Here is a 21,183-nt window from a genome sequence, read left to right on the forward strand (position 1 = left end):
TCATACCAGGAATGTTGGGGGCCATAGGACTAACACTACAAACCAGATATGATTGGGCTAATCTCATCAAACCTTTTAATATACTGAACAAGTTGGGAGGATATTAATCTAGACCAGTTGTGTAAAAGATCAGATGTAACAAACACGTGGGGCCTCCCACATATATGTTACGTGGGAGTTGTATCCCAAGTTGTATTTAGGGTAAAACTGCCAAGCATCATCTGAAGCTGTAAATGCCAAGACATTACTGCAGTTCAAAATCCAGTTGAAAAAATCTTCGGGCAAACGTGGAAAATATTTGACAAGCTGCTGACTTCCTGATCCCATTGAGAGCACTAGATGCATGGTGGCTTTGAGGTGAGATCAAGTACAGTATCATTGTTTTGTCTGAGTTTTGATCCTTTCCTTTCTTTGACTTCCAGATGTACACAAATTCTGAAATATTCCATTTTACAGGCCAGGCAGTTGAAAACTGTGCAAAACTGATGCATGCTGATGGGCTACTACGTCGTCCCAAGATTGCTGAATCCCGTTGTAGAATTGCTGCCAACATTTTTGAAAACAAACAATGTTCCCAATAAATTTTTAATGAAAAGTGCTTCCAGTTTTAAGCAGGTTTGAGAATATTTTTATATTGTCATGAGTACTAATGTAATGCAAATTTTTAGTGAGTGTTATAACATTTTAAGTTTTTAATGAGTGCTGTATTTTTCTAGGTCATAAGTTACAAGTTTGTTTATAATGGAACAAGGTGAAGATTATAATAAAATTAACGGAACTACATATTTGAAAAGACATGATAGTAGTAGTATGTAGAAGCTGGTTGACTTTGGGAGTTCAGACAGTTAAAAAAAAAAAATTGTAGTGCCTTGTGTGAAGGGAGCCCCTTTGGCTCCCTGGAGATATTGGACTGATATTAGCTAATATTAGAATGGAGCTTCAGTCATAGGGAGTTGTCATACCTACCAGGGACCACTAGCCAGAACATGGTCCCCTCAGAGAGGTGCAGGAGCAATGGCTTATGAAACTCACATGTATGAAAGTATTCATGTCTGCCATCAATTGGGGGTGAGCACCCAGAAAGGTAAGCACTTCAAAACAGACCCCACCTGGTAGAAACATTGCAACCAAACACTGAACAGAGGTGAGAAACTCCCCCAAACAAAACAAGCAACACATCATCACACCGTGTGCCACCGTTGTTCGCACTGACTAACCGCCTCCTTCCCCAACCAAGAGGAGGGGAGGGGTTCCAGCCCACCGAGCTGCCAGCCAGATCGTCAGTATGTCAGTTGTGAAGCAGTACTGGGTGGAAATCTGCTCCGGTTTTGATTGCTTGATTGGCTTCACCCTGCTGGTGTTCCCACCTGCTGTGTTTGGCAATATGTCTTGGGCGGATACTCGGGCACGGAGGTTTTTCAAGATTGACCAGAGTCCTGACTGCCCGATATCTTGTAAATGTGCCGGGCCCTCAGTGGTCTTGTCACCTTGGATCGGCAATTTCAGCCAGTTGTCTCATCTTTGGTATGAGTTGTGCAGTGCAGCTGCCTCCCGGTTAAGTCCCCTTATCATTCCTCTTTGGGTAGTTAGCTCCAGGGATCCAATGGGGCTCCTCCACAGAAAACCAGCATCAAATTTAATGAAATGCCCTTTTCTGGGTAGATCCCCGGAGGCAACCTAAACCCCCCCCCCCCCCATGATTGGCAGGTTTTGTTTCCATTTTCAGCCTCCAAACTGACGATCCGGCTGCCATCTCGGGGGGGCTGGGGCCCCTCCTGGGGTGGGAAGGGGGTTTGGTGCGAACAAGTGGCACACGGTGTGATATGTTGCTTGTTAGCTTTTTTCTTTGGGGGAGTTTCTAGCCTCTGTTCAGTGTTAGGTTGCTATATTTCTACCAGGTGGGGTCTGTTTTGAAGCGCCTACCATTCTGGGTGTTCGCCCCCAATTGATGGCAGACATGAATACTTTCATACATATGAGTTTCATAAGCCATTTCTCCTGCACCTCTCTGAGGGGACCATGTTCTGGCTAGTGGTCCCTGGTAGGCATGACAACTCCCTATGACTGAAGCCCAGTACTAATATTAGCTAATATCAGTTCTATAGCTCCAGGGCTCCACCCAGAAAATGGCATTTCATTATATTTTTCTCATTGACATTAACAGTCAATACTAATTTTCTGGGGCGAGCTCCTTGTCGGTTCCTGAAGCTATAATGCTGATACAGTGCCAAACTACTAGGCGCTATCAGTCATGGATTTTTTTTAGGCCTACTGGAGACCATGTGTCAGGAAGCGGTCCCATCTAAAAAGGCATAGAAAGTAGTGCCACTAGGATAAAATTCTGATTTTTAAGACGCGCTCTGGGCGTGCGCTCCGTTTTATGCCAAACTACTACTGGCGGTGTGGGCGAGCCTGCGGCGACAGCGAAATGTGTGTACGCGTTTCAGTTTTCTCACCTTAATTCTCGTGCTATGTCAATCGTTTTGGTACCATTGTGTTCACAATAGAATTCCCTACAGGCGTATATGCATATCCAAAAGCCTGGTGTGACTCCCCATAGCGAAGCCTAAAGTCTGCAAAAGTTCTGTGAATGCACAAAATAAGTAAAATGTTTATACTTGTTTCAGTTTTCTCACCTTAATTCTTATGCTACGTCTTTCATTTTGGTATCATTGTGTTTGCAATTAAATTCCCTGCAGATGTATATGCATATATTGTCCAAAAGCCTGGCGTGACTTCCCTTAGCACAGCTTAGTTACCCGTGAACGAGCACCAATTGGCAGACCCGTAACCTAATGTGTATACTCGTTCAGTTTGATAACATCAATTTTTGTGTTACGTCGCTCGTTTTAGTATCAAATTGTTCGCAATATAAAAGCGCATATTTTAAAACTAGTCCCATAATAATAGAGCAATAAATGTAATTTTAACATTTTAATACAGAGCACCACTTGGTTTCCGAACTTTAGTTATCCGAAACTTCCAGTTTCCCGATTGGGGTTGGGGAGTCATGCTACCCGAACAAAGTTCGGGTAGGAAGGGGTCCGCCAAGCGTCACGCCGGCTTGTGGTGGTGGGTGGGCGATGGTCCAGTTTGCCCACTGTGACTTCACAGATTCACGGCCTATTATTCCTATTATTTTGAATTGCCATAAGGCTGGAATGTTCATTCTGTGCTTTTGTTTTACATATCTGCACAATCAAGAAACATCTGTGCATCATGTCGGCTCCAAATGCAGCATTGCGTCAGTGATGGCTAACTGGTGGGTGGATGGACGATGGAGCTTAGGTGGGAGGCAGTATGAATGAGGGGGGGGGGGAGAATCAGTGAGAGAGGGGGGGAGAGAGATGCTAGGAGGGAGGGGGAGGTAGGGAGAGATGTTAGGAGGTAGGGAGAGATGCTAAGAGGGAGGGGGAGGTAGGGAGAGATGCTAGGAGGTAGGCAGGAAGGGATGGAAGTAGTGAGAATTAGGGAGGGAAAGGCAGGCTGGCAGGCACAGGCAGGCAGGCACAGGCAGGCAGGCAGGCTAGCTTGCAGGCAGGGAGTGAGTGGTAGTCACGCGGTTGAACCGCGTGACCTTGAGAGATGGGATGTAGGGGGGCGGGTGGTTTGTTGGTGGTAGGGGTGAGACCGGCTCATTCCCGAAGATAAGCCTAACACACACTACCCGTTAGCATGATGGCAGGGGGGGAGGCAGGCTGGCTGGAAAGGAAGCAGGCTGGCAGGAAAGGAAGCAGGCTGGCAGGCAGGCAGGCTGGCAGGCAGGCTGGCTGGCAGGCTGGCAGGCTGGGAAGGAGGCAGGCTGGGAAGGAGGCAGGCAGGCAGGCTGGGAAGGAGGCAGGCAGGCAGGCTGGGAAGGAGGCAGGCAGGCAGGCTGGGAAGGAGGCAGGCTGGGAAGCAAGCAGGCTGGCAGGCAGGCTGGCTGGCAGGCTGGCAGGCTGGGAAGGAGGCAGGCTGGGAAGGAGGCAGGCTGGGAAGAAGGCAGGCTGGGAAGGAGGCAGGCTGGGAAGGAAGCAGGCTGGCAGGCTGGGAAGGAGGCAGGCTGGGAAGGAAGCAGGCTGGCAGGCTGGGAAGGAGGCAGGCTGGGAAGGAAGCAGGCTGGCAGGCTGGGAAGGAGGCAGGCTGGGAAGGAGGCAGGCTGGGAAGGAGGCAGGCTGGGAAGGAGGCAGGCTGGGAAGGAGGCAGGCTGGCATGCTGGGAAGGAGGCAGGCTGGCAGGCTGGGAAGGAGGCAGGCTGGCAAGGAGGCAGGCTGGCAGGCTGGGAAGGAGGCAGGCTGGCAGGCTGGGAAGGAGGCAGGCTGGGAAGGAGGCAGGCTGGCAGGCTGGGAAGGAGGCAGGCTGGCAGGCTGGGAAGGAGGCAGGCTGGCAGGCTGGGAAGGAGGCAGGCTGGCAGGCTGGGAAGGAGGCAGGCTGGCAGGCTGGGAAGGAGGCAGGCTGGGAAGGAGGCAGGCTGGGAAGGAGGCAGGCAGGCAGGCTGGGAAGGAGGCAGGCTGGCAGGGTGGGAAGGAGGCAGGCAGGCAGGAAGCGATATATGGGTGTTGAAGTGAACTGTGAACCACGTGACCTTTGAGAGTGTGTGTGTGTGTGTGTATGGGTTTGGGGTGGGGGGTGGGGGTGGTGTGTCGGTGGTGGGGGGAGAGGGGGAGGTGTGTCGGTGGTGGGGGGAGAGGGGGAGGTGTGTCGGTGGTGGGGGGAGAGGGGGAGGTGTGTCGGTGGTGGGGGGAGAGGGGGAGGTGTGTCGGTGGTGGGGGGAGAGGGGGAGGTGTGTTGGTGGTGGGGGAGGGACCGGCTGACTCCGTAAGCCTAACCACACTCCACAGACCTGTGACCCAGATTTGTTTCTTAAATGTACAGTACATCATCGTATATTTTAGGCAGGATGTGCCTGCAGGCTGGCAGGAAACATCCAGAGGATGTTTGCCAGTCGTCTTAATAATCAGTTAGGAACAATTAAGGACTTTTATAAAGCGGATCAGGACTTCACTTATTGATGAGTACAAACAAAACACGGTCGCATTTACGCCATGAACCTGACGATTTTTTTCCCTAGAGTTTTTTTCATAAATTTTTCGGAAAAATTTCTTTTTACATTTCTAGTTTATTTTTTCCCCTCTATTTCTCGTATACGAACTTACATGTTAACCGACGGGTCTCGTCCCCAAGGGGTTCGGAAACCAAGTGGTGCTCTGTATCTGGATGCACATGACAATTATTTCTTCCAGTTTTCTGACATCAATTTTCGTTTTACATCATTCATTTTAGTATCAAATTGTTTGCAATTTAAAGGCGCGCATTATAAAATTAGTCCCATAATAATAATAGCACAATAAATAGAATTTTAACATTTTAAAATTTGGACCAAAAATGTATTTATAATCTTTCCAGTGTTCTGACATCAATTTTTGTATTCCATCTTTCATTTGAGTATCACATTGTGGGCAATCTAAAGGCGCTCATTTTAAAACCACTCTCAGAATGATTGGATAAAATTTACATTTTTAATAAATATTTTAAAAATGTGGACACCGCTCGCGTCACCGACTCGGGCACAAGAGAAAAACTGGCAACGCCAGTGGCGTTACCGGAGAGTGAAAGTGTTAATCATGTCTGCCTTTACCGGGAAGGTACCCACAAAGTCGACGAAACAAAACAGACCATTGCTGGTTATAAAAAATACCAAGACCTCAAAATTGCCAAAAGAACTTCCCCAAAATGTAAACAAATGATCGAAAATTCATGGAACTAGTACAGTGGTACCTCAGTTTTCGAATTTAATCCGTTCCCAGAGACCGTTTGATAACTGAAAATACGAAAACTGAAACAAACTTTCCCAAAAGAAATAATGTAAATTGAATTAATCTCTTCCACACCCCCAGATACAATAACTAAAAAATACATTTTATTCAGAATAATACTCGTAAGTAGCTTTTCTTGCCTTTTTTGAGGACTCTTGTTGGTGTAGGGAAGACAGTGAAGGGGGAGAGGATGAGAGGTGATAGTGTTTGGGAGGGGAGTCCCCACTCCCCTTCCAAACATTCCATTATAACAGCACTGATGACATTTTTGGTGTATTCTCTCCCCCATTTTGCAGGCATACCACTAGGACCTGGTTGTGGCTCACTGCTTGCTTGTCTTATTAATGTCTATAGACACTTGTTTTTCCCTACGTTTTAACACTTGTCTGTAGTGAGACATCACATTCTCACTATGAATGATCTTGTTTTTCCTCTCTTGTCATGCTCACAACTATTTTCTTAGGTTGTACATTACCACCATCTTTCTTGGAACCCCCTTGCTGTGATATATAAGAAGAACTTTTATGTTTAGAAACCAAAAAAGCACAAAAAACAATGAAATTCTTCACAAAGAATTTAATTGCAATCATCACTAGGCCTTACACTGGTAAACTGAAGCGTGCCATGTGCTCGGTGGACCCGTACGTGTATAAACAAACTTCGAAAACCAAGGCAAACAAGAAGTACTGAATCAAAATTTTTGAAGAAATTGAGATCAAGATTCAGATTCAGATTCAGATTCAGATGTTTATTCAGGTAAGGTATATACATACAAGTGATGCTACATTAATGGATTGATATATAGATAGAGCTAGTACATACAATGCCTAAAGCCACTATTACGCAATGCGTTTCGGGCAAGAAAAACATTAATATCAAGAACTTAATACTAATTGAGCATAAAGAATAAAAGATGTTGAGAACAAATACAAATAAAGATAAAAAAAAAAGGGGGAACATGACTGAAAAAGCAGCACAAATACAATAGGTTGACAAACAGTGTTGATTAAAAAAAAAGAAAAAAAAAAGAAAATAAAAAGAAAATAACAGACATGGGTTGACAATAGAGGAGTGAGGTAGATTACAGGGAATTTATTAGGTAGTGTTTAGTTTTTATCTTAAACTGGTTGAGAGAGGTACAGTCTTTAACATGGTTGGGAAGGTCATTCCACATTCTGGGCCCCTTGATTTGCAGAGCATTTCTAGTTTGATTAAGACGTACTCTAGGAATATCAAAACTGTATTTATTTCTGGTGTGGTGCTCATGGGTTCTGTTACAACCTTCTATGAAGCTTTTAAGATCAGGATTGGCATTATAGTTTAGCGTTTTATATATGTATAATACACATGAGAGAATGTGCAGTGACTTAATATCTAACATATTAAGAGATTTGAGTAGGGGTACCGAGTGATGTCTGGGGCCAGAGTTGGATATTGTTCTAATAGCGGCTTTGTGTTGGGTAATTAGAGGACGTAAGTGATTTTGGCTAGTAGAACCCCAAGCACAAATACCATAGTTGAGATAAGGATAGATAAGGGAGTAATAGAGAGTCACCAGAGCAGGGCGTGGTACATAATATCTGATCTTAGAAAGAATGCCCAAAGTTTTTGAAACTTTTTTTGATATATTTAGAATGTGTCCCTGGAAATTCAGCTTGTGGTCAATGAGAATGCCAAGGAATTTGCCATCTAATTTGTTACAAATTTGGGTATTGTTTATTTTGAGATTTATAAGACTAGAGGATTTATTGCCAAACAGAATATAGAAGGTTTTGTCAATGTTAAGGGTGAGTTTGTTGGCAGTTAGCCAAAGATGGACTTTATTTAGCTCAGTATTTACTGTGGCATTTAGAGCAAGAGGGTCAGGACTGGAGTAAATGAAGGTTGTGTCGTCAGCAAATAGAATTGGTTTGAGGTGTTGGGAGGCATTTGGAAGGTCATTAATGTAGATGAGAAAGAGGAGAGGGCCAAGTATGCTGCCCTGAGGAACACCAATGTTGATGGGTAGGGTGGGAGAAATTGTATTATTCACAGAAACATATTGGAGCCTGTCAGTAAGGTAGGACTCGAGGTATTGTAGGGAGTGTCCTCTGACTCCATAATGATGTAATTTAAGAAGAAGGTTATGGTGGTTGACAGTATCAAAAGCTTTACGCAGGTCCACAAATAACCCAACAGGGAACTCCTTTTTATCAAGAGCTGTATGAATCGAGTTAAGCATACTAATAAGTGCATCGTTAGTGCTTTTTTTGGGTCTGAAGCCATATTGGCAAGGGCTAAGTATATTGAGTTTGGCTAGATATGAGTAAAGCTGCTTGTATATAAGTTTTTCAAAAATTTTTGACAAGTTTGGCAGGATTGATATAGGTCTGTAGTTGTTAACATCTGTGGGGTCACCACATTTGTGGACAGGCGTTACTCTCGCTTTTTTTAGAATATCTGGAAAGGTTTGGAGTTCAAGTGACTTGTTGAAGAGCAAAGCAATAGCAGGGGCTAAAGATCTGGAGGCTTTTTTGTAAATTAAAGTTGGTATCTCCTCAAGGGCACCAGACTTGGTTTTAAGGGAAAGGATTATCTCATTGACGTCAGTGGAGTTAATAGGCTTTAGGTACAGAGACTGTGGATAGTTACCTGTAAGATAGTCCTTAATGTCAGTACTGGAAGATGGAATATCATTTGCAAGGGATGAACCAATGGAAGAGAAGAACCTATTGAACTCAATAGCAGAATCAGAGGCTGAAAGCTGACCATCGTTATTAGACAGGAGAGTCGGTTTGTTATTTAAAGATTTCTTTGATCCCAATATTTGTGAAATTGTGCTCCAAGTTTGTTTAATGTTGCTCTTTATTTGAGTAAATTTATCTTCGTAGTAATTAGTTTTGGCTCGTCTAATTATCTTAGTTAGCAATAATGAGTAATTCTTTGAGAATTCTTTGGAGACAATTCCTAACCTATACTTCTTCTCAAGGTCGTGTTTTTTGTTAATGGATTTCAGTATTCCCTTTGTAAGCCAAGGATTGTTAAGCCTTTTGCTTGTGACTTGTTTTGTAAGCCTAGGACAGTGGGTGTTATAAAGGCTAAGAGTTGTTTGTAGAAAAGATTGCACTGCTAGGTTGATGTCCCCTATGTTACCTAACTCGGACTCCCAGTTGACATTATCAGCAGCAGTTATAAAATTGTTTATAGCAGTTTCATTGTGCAGCCTAAAGCTTAACTCCCTTGTTTCTAGAGGTGGTTTGCTAATGTTAGTTAAGAGAAATGTGGGGTAGTGGTCTGTAGTGCTATCGGTGATTATACCTGAAGTAAGCGGAGAGGTTATGTTGGTCCAGATGTGATCTAGAGTCGTGGCAGTGCTATCAGTGATTCTAGTAGGTCTAGTGATTAAGGGTATGAGGAGGCAGGAATTCATACAGTTGAGGAAGCTAACAGCAGTAGGGTGTTCAGGCTCGCAGAGGTCAATATTAAAGTCCCCTGCGATAATTAGGTGGTTTTTGTTCAGTCTGTTATCAAGTATTAGATTTCTAAGGTTTGAGTTCTGAAAAATTAAAAAACGGGCATATGAAAACAGATAATTACCTAAAGTGTAGTTACAAGATGAGAGCTACGCTCGTGGTGTCCTGTCTTACCCGCACACTGTCATATAATGCTTTGAAATTACTGACGGTTTTGGCCTCCTCCACCTTCTCGCCTAACTTGTTCCAACCGTGTACCACTCTGTTTACAAAAGTGAATTTTCTTATATTTCTCCGGCAGCTTTGTTTCGTTAGTTTAAATCTATGACCTCTTGTTCTTGAAGTTCCGGGTCTCGGGAATTCTTCCCTATCAATTTTATCGATTCCTGTTACTATTTTCCCACACCAGACCCATTATCCCCACACCAGAAATAAATATCTCTTTGATATTCCCAGGGTCAAACTTAATCTGTGTAAACACACTATGCAAATTAAGGGACCTAGTCTATGGAACTCACTCCCTAGTGAATTGAAAAACTGTAAAACTTTTGCCTTATTTAAAAGCAAAACCAAAAAGTACCTAACTTCATCTTCTTAGTTTCCTACACTGAGCTTTAAATTTGCTCTGTACCTAGTGTTACCCAATCTCCTAATTTTTATGTAATATCAAACAACCTTATCATTGTGTTCATTGCTGTCTTCTTCTATGTGCTAGCCATATGCTGTATTGTGACTACCAATTTTTGTCAACTACCATTCAAGCTGTCATTGCAATCAATCTCAGCTACCTATGTGCTTTAATATACTGTACCTACAATTTTCTCTCATCTTTTTTTCATTTCATGTAATCTGTTATCATTTTTTTGTCTATAATTTTTGCAAGTATTTACCTCCTTAAAATTTTCTTAGATTAAGGACCTGCCCGAAACGCTGCGCGTGCTAGTGGCTTTACAAGACTGTAATTACCATATTTGTATCCTCTCATTCCTTATGTACATTCTTGTATATGCATAAATAAATAAATAAATAAATAAATAAATTTTCAACATAGTGATCATATCTCCTCTTTTTTTCTTCTATCTTCTAGTTTTTGCATATTTAATGCCTCTAACCTCTCTTCGTAGCTCTTGTCCTTCAGTTCTGGGAGCCACATAGTGGCATGTCGTTACACCTTTTCCAGTTTGTTAATGTGTTTAAGATATGGGCACCATACAACCGCTGCATATTCCAGCGTTGGTCTAATAAAAGTCGTGAACAATTTCTTTAGTATTTCTCCATCCATGTATTTAAAAGCAATTCTGAAGTTAGAAAGTGTATCATAGGCTCCTCGCACAATGTTCTTAATGTGGTCCTCAGGTGACAGTTTTCTATCTAGAACCACCCCTAGATCCCTTTCTTTGCCAGAATTCTTTAAAGATTTCTCACATAATTTATAGGTTGTGTGGGGTCTGCTCTCCAATTCCACATTCCATAACATGGCATTTATTCACATTAAATTCCATTTGCCATGTGTTCCCAAATATAGTTATTTTGTCCAGGTCTTCTTGAAGGGCATGACAATTATCTAGGTTTCTTATCTTCCCTATTATCTTAGCATCATCAGCAAACATGTTCATATAATTCTGTATTCCCACTGGTAGATCGTTTATGTAGATAATGAACATTCTCGGTGCAAGAACTGAACCCTGTGGTACTCCACTCGTGACATTCCTCCAATCCGATACCTTGCCTCTGATTATGGCCCTAATTTTTCTGTCGGTTAGGAAATTTTTCATCCATGTTAGCTTACCTGTCACCCCTCCAATATGTTCCAGTTTCCAGAACAACCTCTTAACACTTTCGCTCGGGGATGACGCAGCATTGCGTCATCCGTTTACTGGCGGTAATGCCGGGGATGACGCAGCATTGCGTCATCCACTTTAAAAATTCGCCAAAAATCAGGTTTTTATCCGATTTTTTTGGGACTGGTTTTAAAATGTGCGCCGATGTCTTCCCATTTTCTTTGTTGAGCCCCTTTGCCCTCAGGCGGCTTGGCACATGCCGTGGGCCCATTGTCTTTGCTCCACTGTTGTGACCAATGTCGCCTCCCCTCGCATCTCAAACGTGTGAACATTTCGGCTATTTCCCGTGGCTATATTTCTTACTGCGGCTTTAGAAACTATCTACGCTTACTCCACGATGGATAGTAATCATGAACAAGGCCCTTCCAGGAAGAAAATTGCAAAAGAAAGGCTTGAAAAGGGTGGGAATTGGGAGTGTAGCAGGAAGGCCTCTGAGCACTCACTCACGGCTAACGCGTGGCCCGTCTTCAACTCGTCGGCGGTTGGAGCATGACCAGGTTTTTTTTTTTATATGCTAATGTTCCTCTAGAGAATTTTATTACGAACCCATTGAGACCAAATTGAAAGACCTAGGACAAAAATTGAGGTGACCAGAGTGAAAATAGTGAAAACATTTTATCACGTTTGCGCGCTCCCGGGTAACTCGTTCGCACTTTCTCTGTTTGCTGCGGGTAATTAGCTGGGCTTTTGGAGTTTATATGCATTTAGTGTTGTAGAGAATTTTATTGCGAACACAATGATACCAAATTTAATCTCGTAGAAGGAGAATTGAGGTGACAAAGTTGAAGAGAGTATACACTTTTCGAAATTAACGCGCGCTTCCGTGACACGCTGGGGCCCATATCGCCCTGTCGAGGGGTGGCGCGCGGGGTGAGCGAAAGTGTTAAGGGGTACTCTGTCAAGCCTTTTTTAGGTCCAGATAGATGCAGTCAACCCAACCATCTCTCTCCTGTAAAATCTCTGTGGCTCGATCATAAAAACTGAGTAAATTCGTTACACAGGATCTTCCAGATCGAAAACCATACTGTGTGTTTGATATTACATCGTTTTTCTCCAGGTGTTCTACCCATTTAGTTTTAACTTTTTTTTTTTTTTTTTTTTTTTTTTTTTTCCCCCCAATATTTTGACTATTACACTTGTCAATGATACAGGTCTCTAATTAAGGGGGTCTTCCCTGCTTCCACTTTTGTAGATTGGAACTATGTTAGCCTTTTTCCACACATCAGCTACAACTCTTGTAAACAGGGATGCCTGAAAAATCAGTTGAAGTGGAATGCTGAGCTCAGGTGCACATTCTCTCAGAACCCATGGTGAAATTCCATCTGGACCAACTGCTTTGTTCTTACTTGGCTCCTTGAGCATTTTTTCCCACTTCGTCTCTAGACACCTCTATGTGCTCTGTTGTTCTCTGGAATTCTTGTTGTCTGGGTCTCTGAAGATTTCATTTTGTACAAGCACACTTTTGAACTTTTCATTTAATGTTTCACACATTTCCTTTTCATTTTCCGTGAATCTATTTCCCATTTTCAATCTCTGAATATTATCCTTTACCTGCAATTTGTTGTTTGTGAATTTATAGAATAGACCTGATTCTGTTTTACATTTTTCTGCGATCCCTTTTTCAAAATTTCTTTCTGCCTCTCTCCTCGCTGCCGTGTAGTTGTTTCTCGCATCTTTGTATCTCTGGTATGTTTGGGGGTTTGGCCTCTTCCTGTATTGATTCTACTTTTGTGTCTTCTGGTCTCTGGCCCTTTTGCAACTTCTGTTAAACTAATCCTGTTTCCTAGTTCTGCATCTCTGTTTTGGTATAAATTTTTTTGTGCCTTTATCATATATTTCACTGTAAGATGTTCCACTGTACTTGCTCATTTATTCCCACCTCTTCTGTAGCCGTTCCAACACATGTTTGTGCTGTGCAAGCAGGAGTATAGGACATTTGGCGCTGCATGTGCACAGGTCCCCCCCCCCCACCGTGTGCTTCTAGGGATCTCTTCCCTGGAGTGTTTGGAGTTTGTTCCCTTAGAGGGTTTCATCACTTGTGGTGGTCAAGGCTGACCCACACAAGCCTTGGCTGGTGTGGGCTCCCAGCCGGTTCATATGTCTGTTGGTTAGGGTTCAGGTTCTTATTGGATTCCTGATGGACTGGCAGAAGTCCTATTGGTTCCTGCCCAGGTTTGAGCTTAGCTGGGCCTCGTTGGGATTCTCAAGTCTGCTTGCTGGCCCTGCCTTCAACGATCTTACCAGGATGAGGCTCGCATTGTGTGTTGGCTCTGAGCGGGTGCTAGGTGACTCGGTGGTTAGTTTAGTAGTTATGCACGAGTGTTTACTTTGCTCTTCTGATTTTCTTGGACAGGGTTTTGCTTCAGTCTGTTTTGGTTTCTTCAGAGTTGGATCTTTTGCAGTGGACGATGCCAGGGAACCAAACCCCAGAAAACCCGAAGAGGAAGGGCTTTCAGAGGCCACATCTAGTGGCCCTAGAACACTAGATGTGGCCTCTGAAAGCCCTTCCTCTTCGGGTTTTCCGGGGTTTGGTTCCCTGGCATCTTCTTCCACCCCTCACTCGACATCTTCGTGGATGTCTCCGATTTCAGTTGGATCTACGTGACCAGTGTTCACCACGCTAGTCAGGGGCCATGGCCCCCCTCGTCTTCATTGGGCACCTAGTACTTTAATACGTCTAGTATCCTAGCCCAATGTGGGGGTTTGTGACCTTTTAATATGCGCTGGCGAGGGTTCAGGTCCCTCTAGGCTCTGTGGTCTGGCTTCATTCAGGCTGTCTCCCTGTGGTTCCTTGTCTCAACTGGGATGGATGGGTTCTCTGTTGTCCCTATCTCTTTGGAGCTGGAATATACATATAGTTTGTCTTCTTGGCCATACATGCCCAGGTAGTGTCCAACGTTCTGTCCGACAATCTTTCTCGGTTCTTTTCCATCTCCACAGGGGGTGGATCATAGACATCGACCCCTTCCTTTGGCTTTGCCAAACACTTGGGTGCCTGGATGTGAACCTCTTCACGCCGGATTGGTCCGTGGCACTTTCCTCTTCTGTGGCTCCATTACAGACCATTGCGCGCTCATGGTGGAGGCCTTTCAGTTGGACTTCTTCCCCTGGTCTAGCTCTTGCTCCGAGCCGTTTTCCTGGTGCTTCGTCTCTTTGCAAAGATTAGTCAAGTGATTTACCTTACTGGTTCTGCTCTTTTCCGATCTTCTCGTTAAGAGTCTCTGACATGTATTTCCGGGCATCTCTAAGATGATCAAGTGGCTGGTTTGTTAGTGTTCCACCTGCAGTCCTCCTCTCTGCAACAGAATGAAGTCTCCTGGCATTTTCTCTACCTTCATCGTTCCTCATCTGTGTCACTTGTTTTTCTGGTTTGGCATCATTTGCCAAGTACTTTAGCTTCATATCATCCGGAACTGGCAGATCTGCTTTAGCTTGTGTTCGGGGTTGATACTTCCTCTGCCCTGTTTCGTAAGTTTTCTCAGGTACTGTTTCACCTCGACATGTCGCTTGAGCCTGCTTGGTCTTTGGTCCCTGTTCTTTTCTTGCTTTATTCTGATTGATTAACCACTGTGATGTGCTAACCGAAAAATCTTGTTCTGAGAGCTGTACCATTTTTTTTTACTAATTAGGCTATATTTTAATGTTTTCATCACTCTGTGTTTTGAAATGAAACATTTTGGAAACATTTTGACATTAATTTTACCTGAATATTTATAAAAACATAAATATGTCCTTAACAATTGCACTATTAAGTTTTTGCCAAAAACAGGTGTGCAGTGCAGGGGTTAAAGGTGTCCCCTTTGGTCTATGATTGCGTGTGTAAGGTTCTGTTTTTTGCTCTCACTTTTGCCTCTAGTTGTCATGTGGGTGAGCTTCATTCTCTCCTTAGGTGCTGGGTTCTGTGTTTTTTTTTGGCCCTTAGGGTAGTTTTGTTTGCTGCTGGCCCCTCCTTTTCTGGGAAAGAATAAGTAAGTTGGCTTTCAAAGATGTCCTTTAGTGGGGGGGATGCTTGGTTGGTTCAGCCAGAGGTGCATCATGTTGTAAGGGCATGAGATTGGTAGCCATACTTATAGAAAAACTAACGACCTGTTCTTTCTTATAAATAAAGGGATGGATATATACATTTACTTCACAAAAACACTTTTAAGCCAATACCTGTAACAATAAATCTTATTCTACAAGGGACAAGAAATACACCTTGGAGTACAATTTCACAACCGAGTTTTATTGAGCAACACAGGATTATTTTACACTGAATATGGGGCGCTCTGTTATGCTATATATAGGATTGTTGAGATTGAGGGATACTTTTCAGCGAACGTCAACCTTAGGGATGCATCGACTATTGAACCCACACAAACTGGGACTTTGGGTCACCACACTATTCTACATGTCCTTGCTGAGCTATAAAGGTAACATGGGTTTTAACAACACACAAAATCCTGGCACTTAACACTTTCGCGCTTTAGATTAGAGATAGCTCGTCACCGTTTTTTCTTACGATTCCGCATAACAGACTACTTTTGTAGTCCATCGAAAAAATATTTCTATAAATTCCATTTTCTAACCGAAATGGATGGGGATACTCTCAGATTTTTCTCCATGAAATAGTTTTCATGGAGTTTCATTCATGGAGTTTTCATGGAAATAGAAATCATGTTATAGTTTGGAAGGACAAGCGCCCCGTCTCTGTCATCACCAATATCCACAATGCCGACACTACTCAAGCACAGCGCAGGAAACGCGTTTGTAAACGTGACAGGAGAACTGGAGTAGAAATTGTGAAAATGAACAAACCAAAGGCCATAGTGGATTACAATAAGGTCATGAAAGGTGTTGATCATTTTGATCAAATGGTCAAATATTATGAGTTTGCAAGAAAAACCCACAAATGGACCAAGAAGATCACTTTCTATTTTCTGCAAATGGCCATGCACAATGCATACGCATTGTATAACCACTACTCAACAGATACAAAAAAGCTAACGCTATTAGAGTTTCACGCATTCAAAAAGCCTTATTGGCGTGGAACAGCGAGGAATGGCCAACAACAACAAGCATACCACATGTTCCCGACATAGATGCCAGCGCAGCTCCTCCTGCTGACGCGGCAGTTTCAACACCCGGCCCATCTGGTGCGAGGCGTCCTCTGTTCACCTCAACACCTCAAGCCCACTCATCAACCACAAATTCTGAAATGGACATTGAGGACATAGAACCACTTGATGTTTCTGATTTCATAGAAGATTCTACTACAAGTTTGGTGGTTCCTGTAGAAGACAATATTCCTCCAGTGCATCCAAGAAATAGAAGAATTATAGATTCAGAACAACATCTCGACTACAAGTTGACGCATGAACTCGTGCACTTGGCTAAAAAAAAGATGATGCCGTGTTTGTTTCAAGTCTGGCAAAAGGAGGGACGTGATATATGGATGTAAAACTTGTGATGTGGCACTGTGCGCTGCGCCTTGCTACACAAGGTACCACCGAAGAAAGATATTTTGGGTGGAGAAAAAATAACCACCGGCAACAGCTTCACTCCACCTAAGAAACATCAGATGAGCAACTTCAGGATCAGAAGCCTGAAGATGGTGGAGTGAAGAAAAAATGCTCAACTGTTGATCTTCAATCAACATAGACAGGGTAAGTACACCTATTTGGAATTTTTTATCATCTATAAGAAGTTATATTATATACGTTTTGTAGAGAATTTATTTGCGAATTTTTTGGTACCAGAATGAATATTATATCACATAAACTTCTATGAGTGAAAAAAAAAACACAAAGTATGTTTGGAGGTGTGGCGGGTGGGTGTGGCTCTGGGTGTGGCGGCCGTGTGGCAGTGGGTTCCCTTTAGCCGTTGATATATCCAACACGTGGGAAATATTTGTATGTGTTATGTATATGTCTGTGTAGGGAATTTTACTGCGATCACTGTCATACAAATTATATAATGTTTCAATAAGTATAAACATGACAAACATCAAACGAACGAAAACAATGTGTTCGTTTCTGCCGCGAACGCATACTGAGCGACGTGGTTCTATATTTGGCGCTTCTCTTACACATGCTTTGTACAATTGTTATACATTTCATCTTATAGAAAATTTTATTGCGAACACATTGGTATAAAAAAGAAATACGTACATAGAAAAGTAGGGTCAGGAAACGTATAAATGTATAAACTTTCCAAGCATGATTTCCCCCCTTTGTTTTCGCCAGTGCGCTCGCGGCTAACTACTCTCCACTTCACACACTCTTGCGGGTGGGCAATTACCCATATTAAACATTCATATGCATATGTCCGTGTAGAGAATTTTATTGCGATTCCAATGATACCAAAATTAGCGATGTAGGACAACTGTAGGCTTCGCAACCATTAAGAGAGTGGAAACATTTTGTTGCTGTTTGGCGCTCTCGGCGAGTGATTTGCATAGTTTTTTATTTGGTGTTGATACTCCTTATGCTTGGGCGGCATTTTATAGGTATGCTCTTATAGACAATTTCATAGCGAACACAGTGATACCAAATTTAAATACGTGCTCCTTCAATTATTGTCAGGACAGTCAAAAGTGTGTACACTTTTTCGGTCTTACCGCGTAGGCGCGCGAAGTGCCGAAAGCATCTGGGGTATTGTTTTTTTTTTGAGTGCCGAGAGCGCGAAAGTGTTAACACTTTACAAATAGGGACTAATATTGATGGGGTATAGACCACTTGTCACAGAAATCCGTGTGAATGAATTAAGATAAAACAAACCGCCACCTACATACACATTGGGTTCTATAAACAAACATTAGTTAAAAACTGCCTATCACTAACGCAGAGGAGGAGCACCGCTATAGCATGTATGAGGGAGCCGGTCGTTTTCAAGGGAGCCGGTCGGCCGAGTGGACAGCACGCTGGACTTGTGATCCTGTGGTCCTGGGTTCGATCCCAGGCGCCGGCAAGAAACAATGGGCAGAGTTTTTCACCCTATGCCCCTGTTACCTAGTAGTAAAATAGGTACCTGGGTGTTAGTCAGCTGTCACGGGCTGCTTCCTGGGGGTGGAGGCCTGGTCGAGGACCGGGCCGCGGGGACACTAAAGCCCCGAAATCATCTCAAGATCTCAAGATACAATGTACTTGTCGTTATTGTAGGAGACCGTAACACCCTACACAAATGACGACTGACTTCTCTTGACTGCTGCTGCAAACCAAGTGAAAGAGCACCCCCTCCTCCGAATAGACAGTGTGTTTTAATACTAAATCCCCTCCCTGTCCAGCTAGTTGCTGCCGTGGAGGGGCTTGGTGGGCGGCTGCCGGAGTGTGATGCTCCTTAGGGCGGTCCCCTGTCCTTTTGTAGCCTTGTGCTCCTGCTGCTGCTCTCACGAATTTTGCTGGACGCCTTTTCCTTTTCCTTATGTTTCGTTTTTCTCCTCCCTCTTCTCCTATCTGCTTGTTGTTTCCTGCCGACCTTTTGCTTGTTTTGGTTATTCCTTTGGACTTCTTCTATTTTGACGCCCGGGTGCTTGAGGAGGCATACTCTTGCACCCGTAGAACTGTAGTACCCGACGTCCCGAGGGAGGGGAACCTTTTATTGTCAATCCTCCTTTCGTCACTGAACCCGCTCTCGACGGACTCACGGTTCTTAAGGTGGCGTTTGTGGGGCGTATACTCATGAGGTACCCCTGGAAGGCCCCGGCAAGATCGGCGATAGCTTCTTGTTGGGTGTCCTGCCTCTAATTGTGGTGCCATGGTGGGTGTGGGGGCACATTCGTGAATGAAAGTTTTCCTCGTTTTCATGGCAGATAATGTTTCCCTTGTACCTTCTCAGACTCGTCGGGTGGGTGACCAAGCCCCAGAGTCGGACTGTGTTGGAAGTCCAGGCCCTGTAGCTCCCTGCTGCATTGGGCCTCAACCCCCTGACTACTCCCTTCAACTCCCCTCCCTTCTCTGCAGTAGGGTCGAGTTCCCAGCCCCCAGTGGTGACCCCCCTCGTCCCCTGGCACGGCTTCATCTCTCATTGTGACTACTGCACCTTTTACCCCCTCTCTCTGGGGGTTCTCAACGCCGTCCCCGCCTCGGCCGCACTCGCACGATCCCTTCCCGTAATAATACTTACAACGCCTTGTTTGGTCCCGCTACGTGGGCTAAATACTTTGATCTCCACCATCTGGATTCTACTCCTGATGATTTCTCCCTCCATAAACACCTTGATTCAGTAGATGCCTCTGTTACTTTAACTTCACCAGTTATGGGACGTGTGTCGTCGCTGCTCCTTCTCAGGATGCTACTACTCGCTTAGCCGCTTTGTCCTGCATTGGAGAGACACCTGTTCGGGTCTCCAAAAACACACGGTTAAATGCCAGTGTTGGCACAGTTCTCTTCCCACACCATGTTGCAACAGGTGTTCGAGATTTCAAAGATTGCCATGAGGATATTAAACATATCCTCGAAGCCCAAGGCCATTCTGTCCTCCATGTGGACACGTTTACTCGACCCCCTTGTGGTCGTCGCCGTCAACCCCTTTGAGTTGTAAAAATCACCTTTGATAGTAGGGCCCTTCCGCCCTCTATTATTCTTGCTGGTGCCAGATGCTCTCCATTCAGGAGTACATTCCCTCCCCTGAACTTTGCAATAAGTGTTGGAAGTTTGGGCACGGTGTCCTCAAATGCACCAGTACTGTGTATCTATGCCCCATGTGTGTGGATGATAGTTGTTCTAAGTCCGAGTGCACTTCTCCCCAGGCTCACTACCTCAATTGCGGTGAGGCCCACCCTACCTTCTCACGCTCGTGTATACACTACAAACTCGAGGAAGCCATCCTCAACTTGAAGCACCATGATCGTCTGTCTTTCCCTGAAGCAAGACACTAAGTTTGTCGTCTCAACCCTTACGCAGGCGTATCCTACGCTCGCGTGTTACGTTCGACCTCTCCTCGTCCTTCCCGTCTTCCTCAGTCTCACAACCGTTTCCGAGCCTTAAACCCAACCACACTCACCACCTTCTCTTCTATTCCTTTGCCTCCTGTCCCGATAGGTTCTCCGCCTGGGGTTTCCCCTCTTCCTACCCAGTCCACCATATCTCCTTTGTCTTCTTCCCCATCTTCCCCACTCTTTCTTCCCGACCCTCCCCCCAGTCTCTTGACCCTCCACGCCACCTGTCTGTCCAGGCTGATATCCATCATCCTCCCAGCAATCTTCGTGTTGTTCGCTTCCCTTCCTCTTCTCCTGCTGAGACCATTGAGTCTCTCGCCCGGTACGTTGTTACTTGAACGCCTGTCTCTTCGAGTCAGAAACGTAAGCCTGGCTCCTCTCCTTCTTCTTCCTCCAGCGGGTAAGAAAGTTTCCCTCTCTTCCGCCTCCCTCTGACTGTCACTACGTCCCCTCCCATTTCAGTGGTCAGACCCCCTGTCCCAGATATGGGGGTTTCTTCCACCCCCGATTCCCTCTCGGTTGCTGCCCTTGCTGAGGTGCACTTCCTGATTTCTGCCCCCCCCCCCCCCTTCCTCCCGCTGTGCTTGCCTGCCCCTCTCAGTTGTCTCCTCCTCCTCCGGATCCCATCAGTCCGCCTCTGGTCTGTTCTCTCGCTCCCTCCCCTCTATCCTTACTAAGTTTACCCATGCCCCCTAACCCTGATTTTTGCAGACCCTGACCCTGATCCTGAGATTCTTTAATAAACTGTGTTCTTCTTTACCTTTATTTCTTTCTTGTTCTCTGTTACTGTCCTTTCTCTTTGATAATGTCTATTCCTCAGTGGAATATTCGTGGATTTTATGCTAACTTCCATGAACTCCAACTTCTAATTACACAGTTTTCACCACTTTGTGTTTGTCTCCAGGAACCCTTGCTTGGTGCTCGTCCTGGTCATTCCTTTCTTTCTTCCCCCCTGCTCTTGCTGGGGCTCATAACTCTACTGCTCTCCTAATTTGTTCCAATATTCCCTTCGTCCCTCTAGTTCTTCCGTCACCTCTCCATTGTTCTGCTGCCCGTGTTTTTGTGGATAAATGGTATACAGTCTGTTTCGTTTATCTTCCTCCAAATGTCCCTCTTTTCCTTCCTGATCTTAAGCACCTCCTGAACTCCTTGCCAGAGCCGGTGCTCCTTTTGGGTGA

The 21,183-nt window shown here is 44.5% G+C and overlaps 1 protein-coding gene across 1 annotated transcript in view; it reads left to right on the plus strand.

Annotated features, from left to right (window-relative positions):
* Positions 1-21,183, plus strand: part of LOC138350479 (uncharacterized) — a 76,835-nt gene that overhangs the window by 44,497 nt on the left and 11,155 nt on the right. Inside the window, exon 3 of the mRNA XM_069301497.1 lies at positions 457-615. Within this exon, the coding sequence (XP_069157598.1) occupies positions 457-581 (125 nt within the window). The 3' untranslated portion in view covers positions 582-615. The remainder of the gene's footprint in view (positions 1-456; positions 616-21,183) is intronic.

Source organism: Procambarus clarkii, chromosome 45, assembly GCF_040958095.1.
Source record: "Procambarus clarkii isolate CNS0578487 chromosome 45, FALCON_Pclarkii_2.0, whole genome shotgun sequence".
In the NCBI taxonomy this organism is placed as follows: domain Eukaryota; kingdom Metazoa; phylum Arthropoda; class Malacostraca; order Decapoda; family Cambaridae; genus Procambarus; species Procambarus clarkii.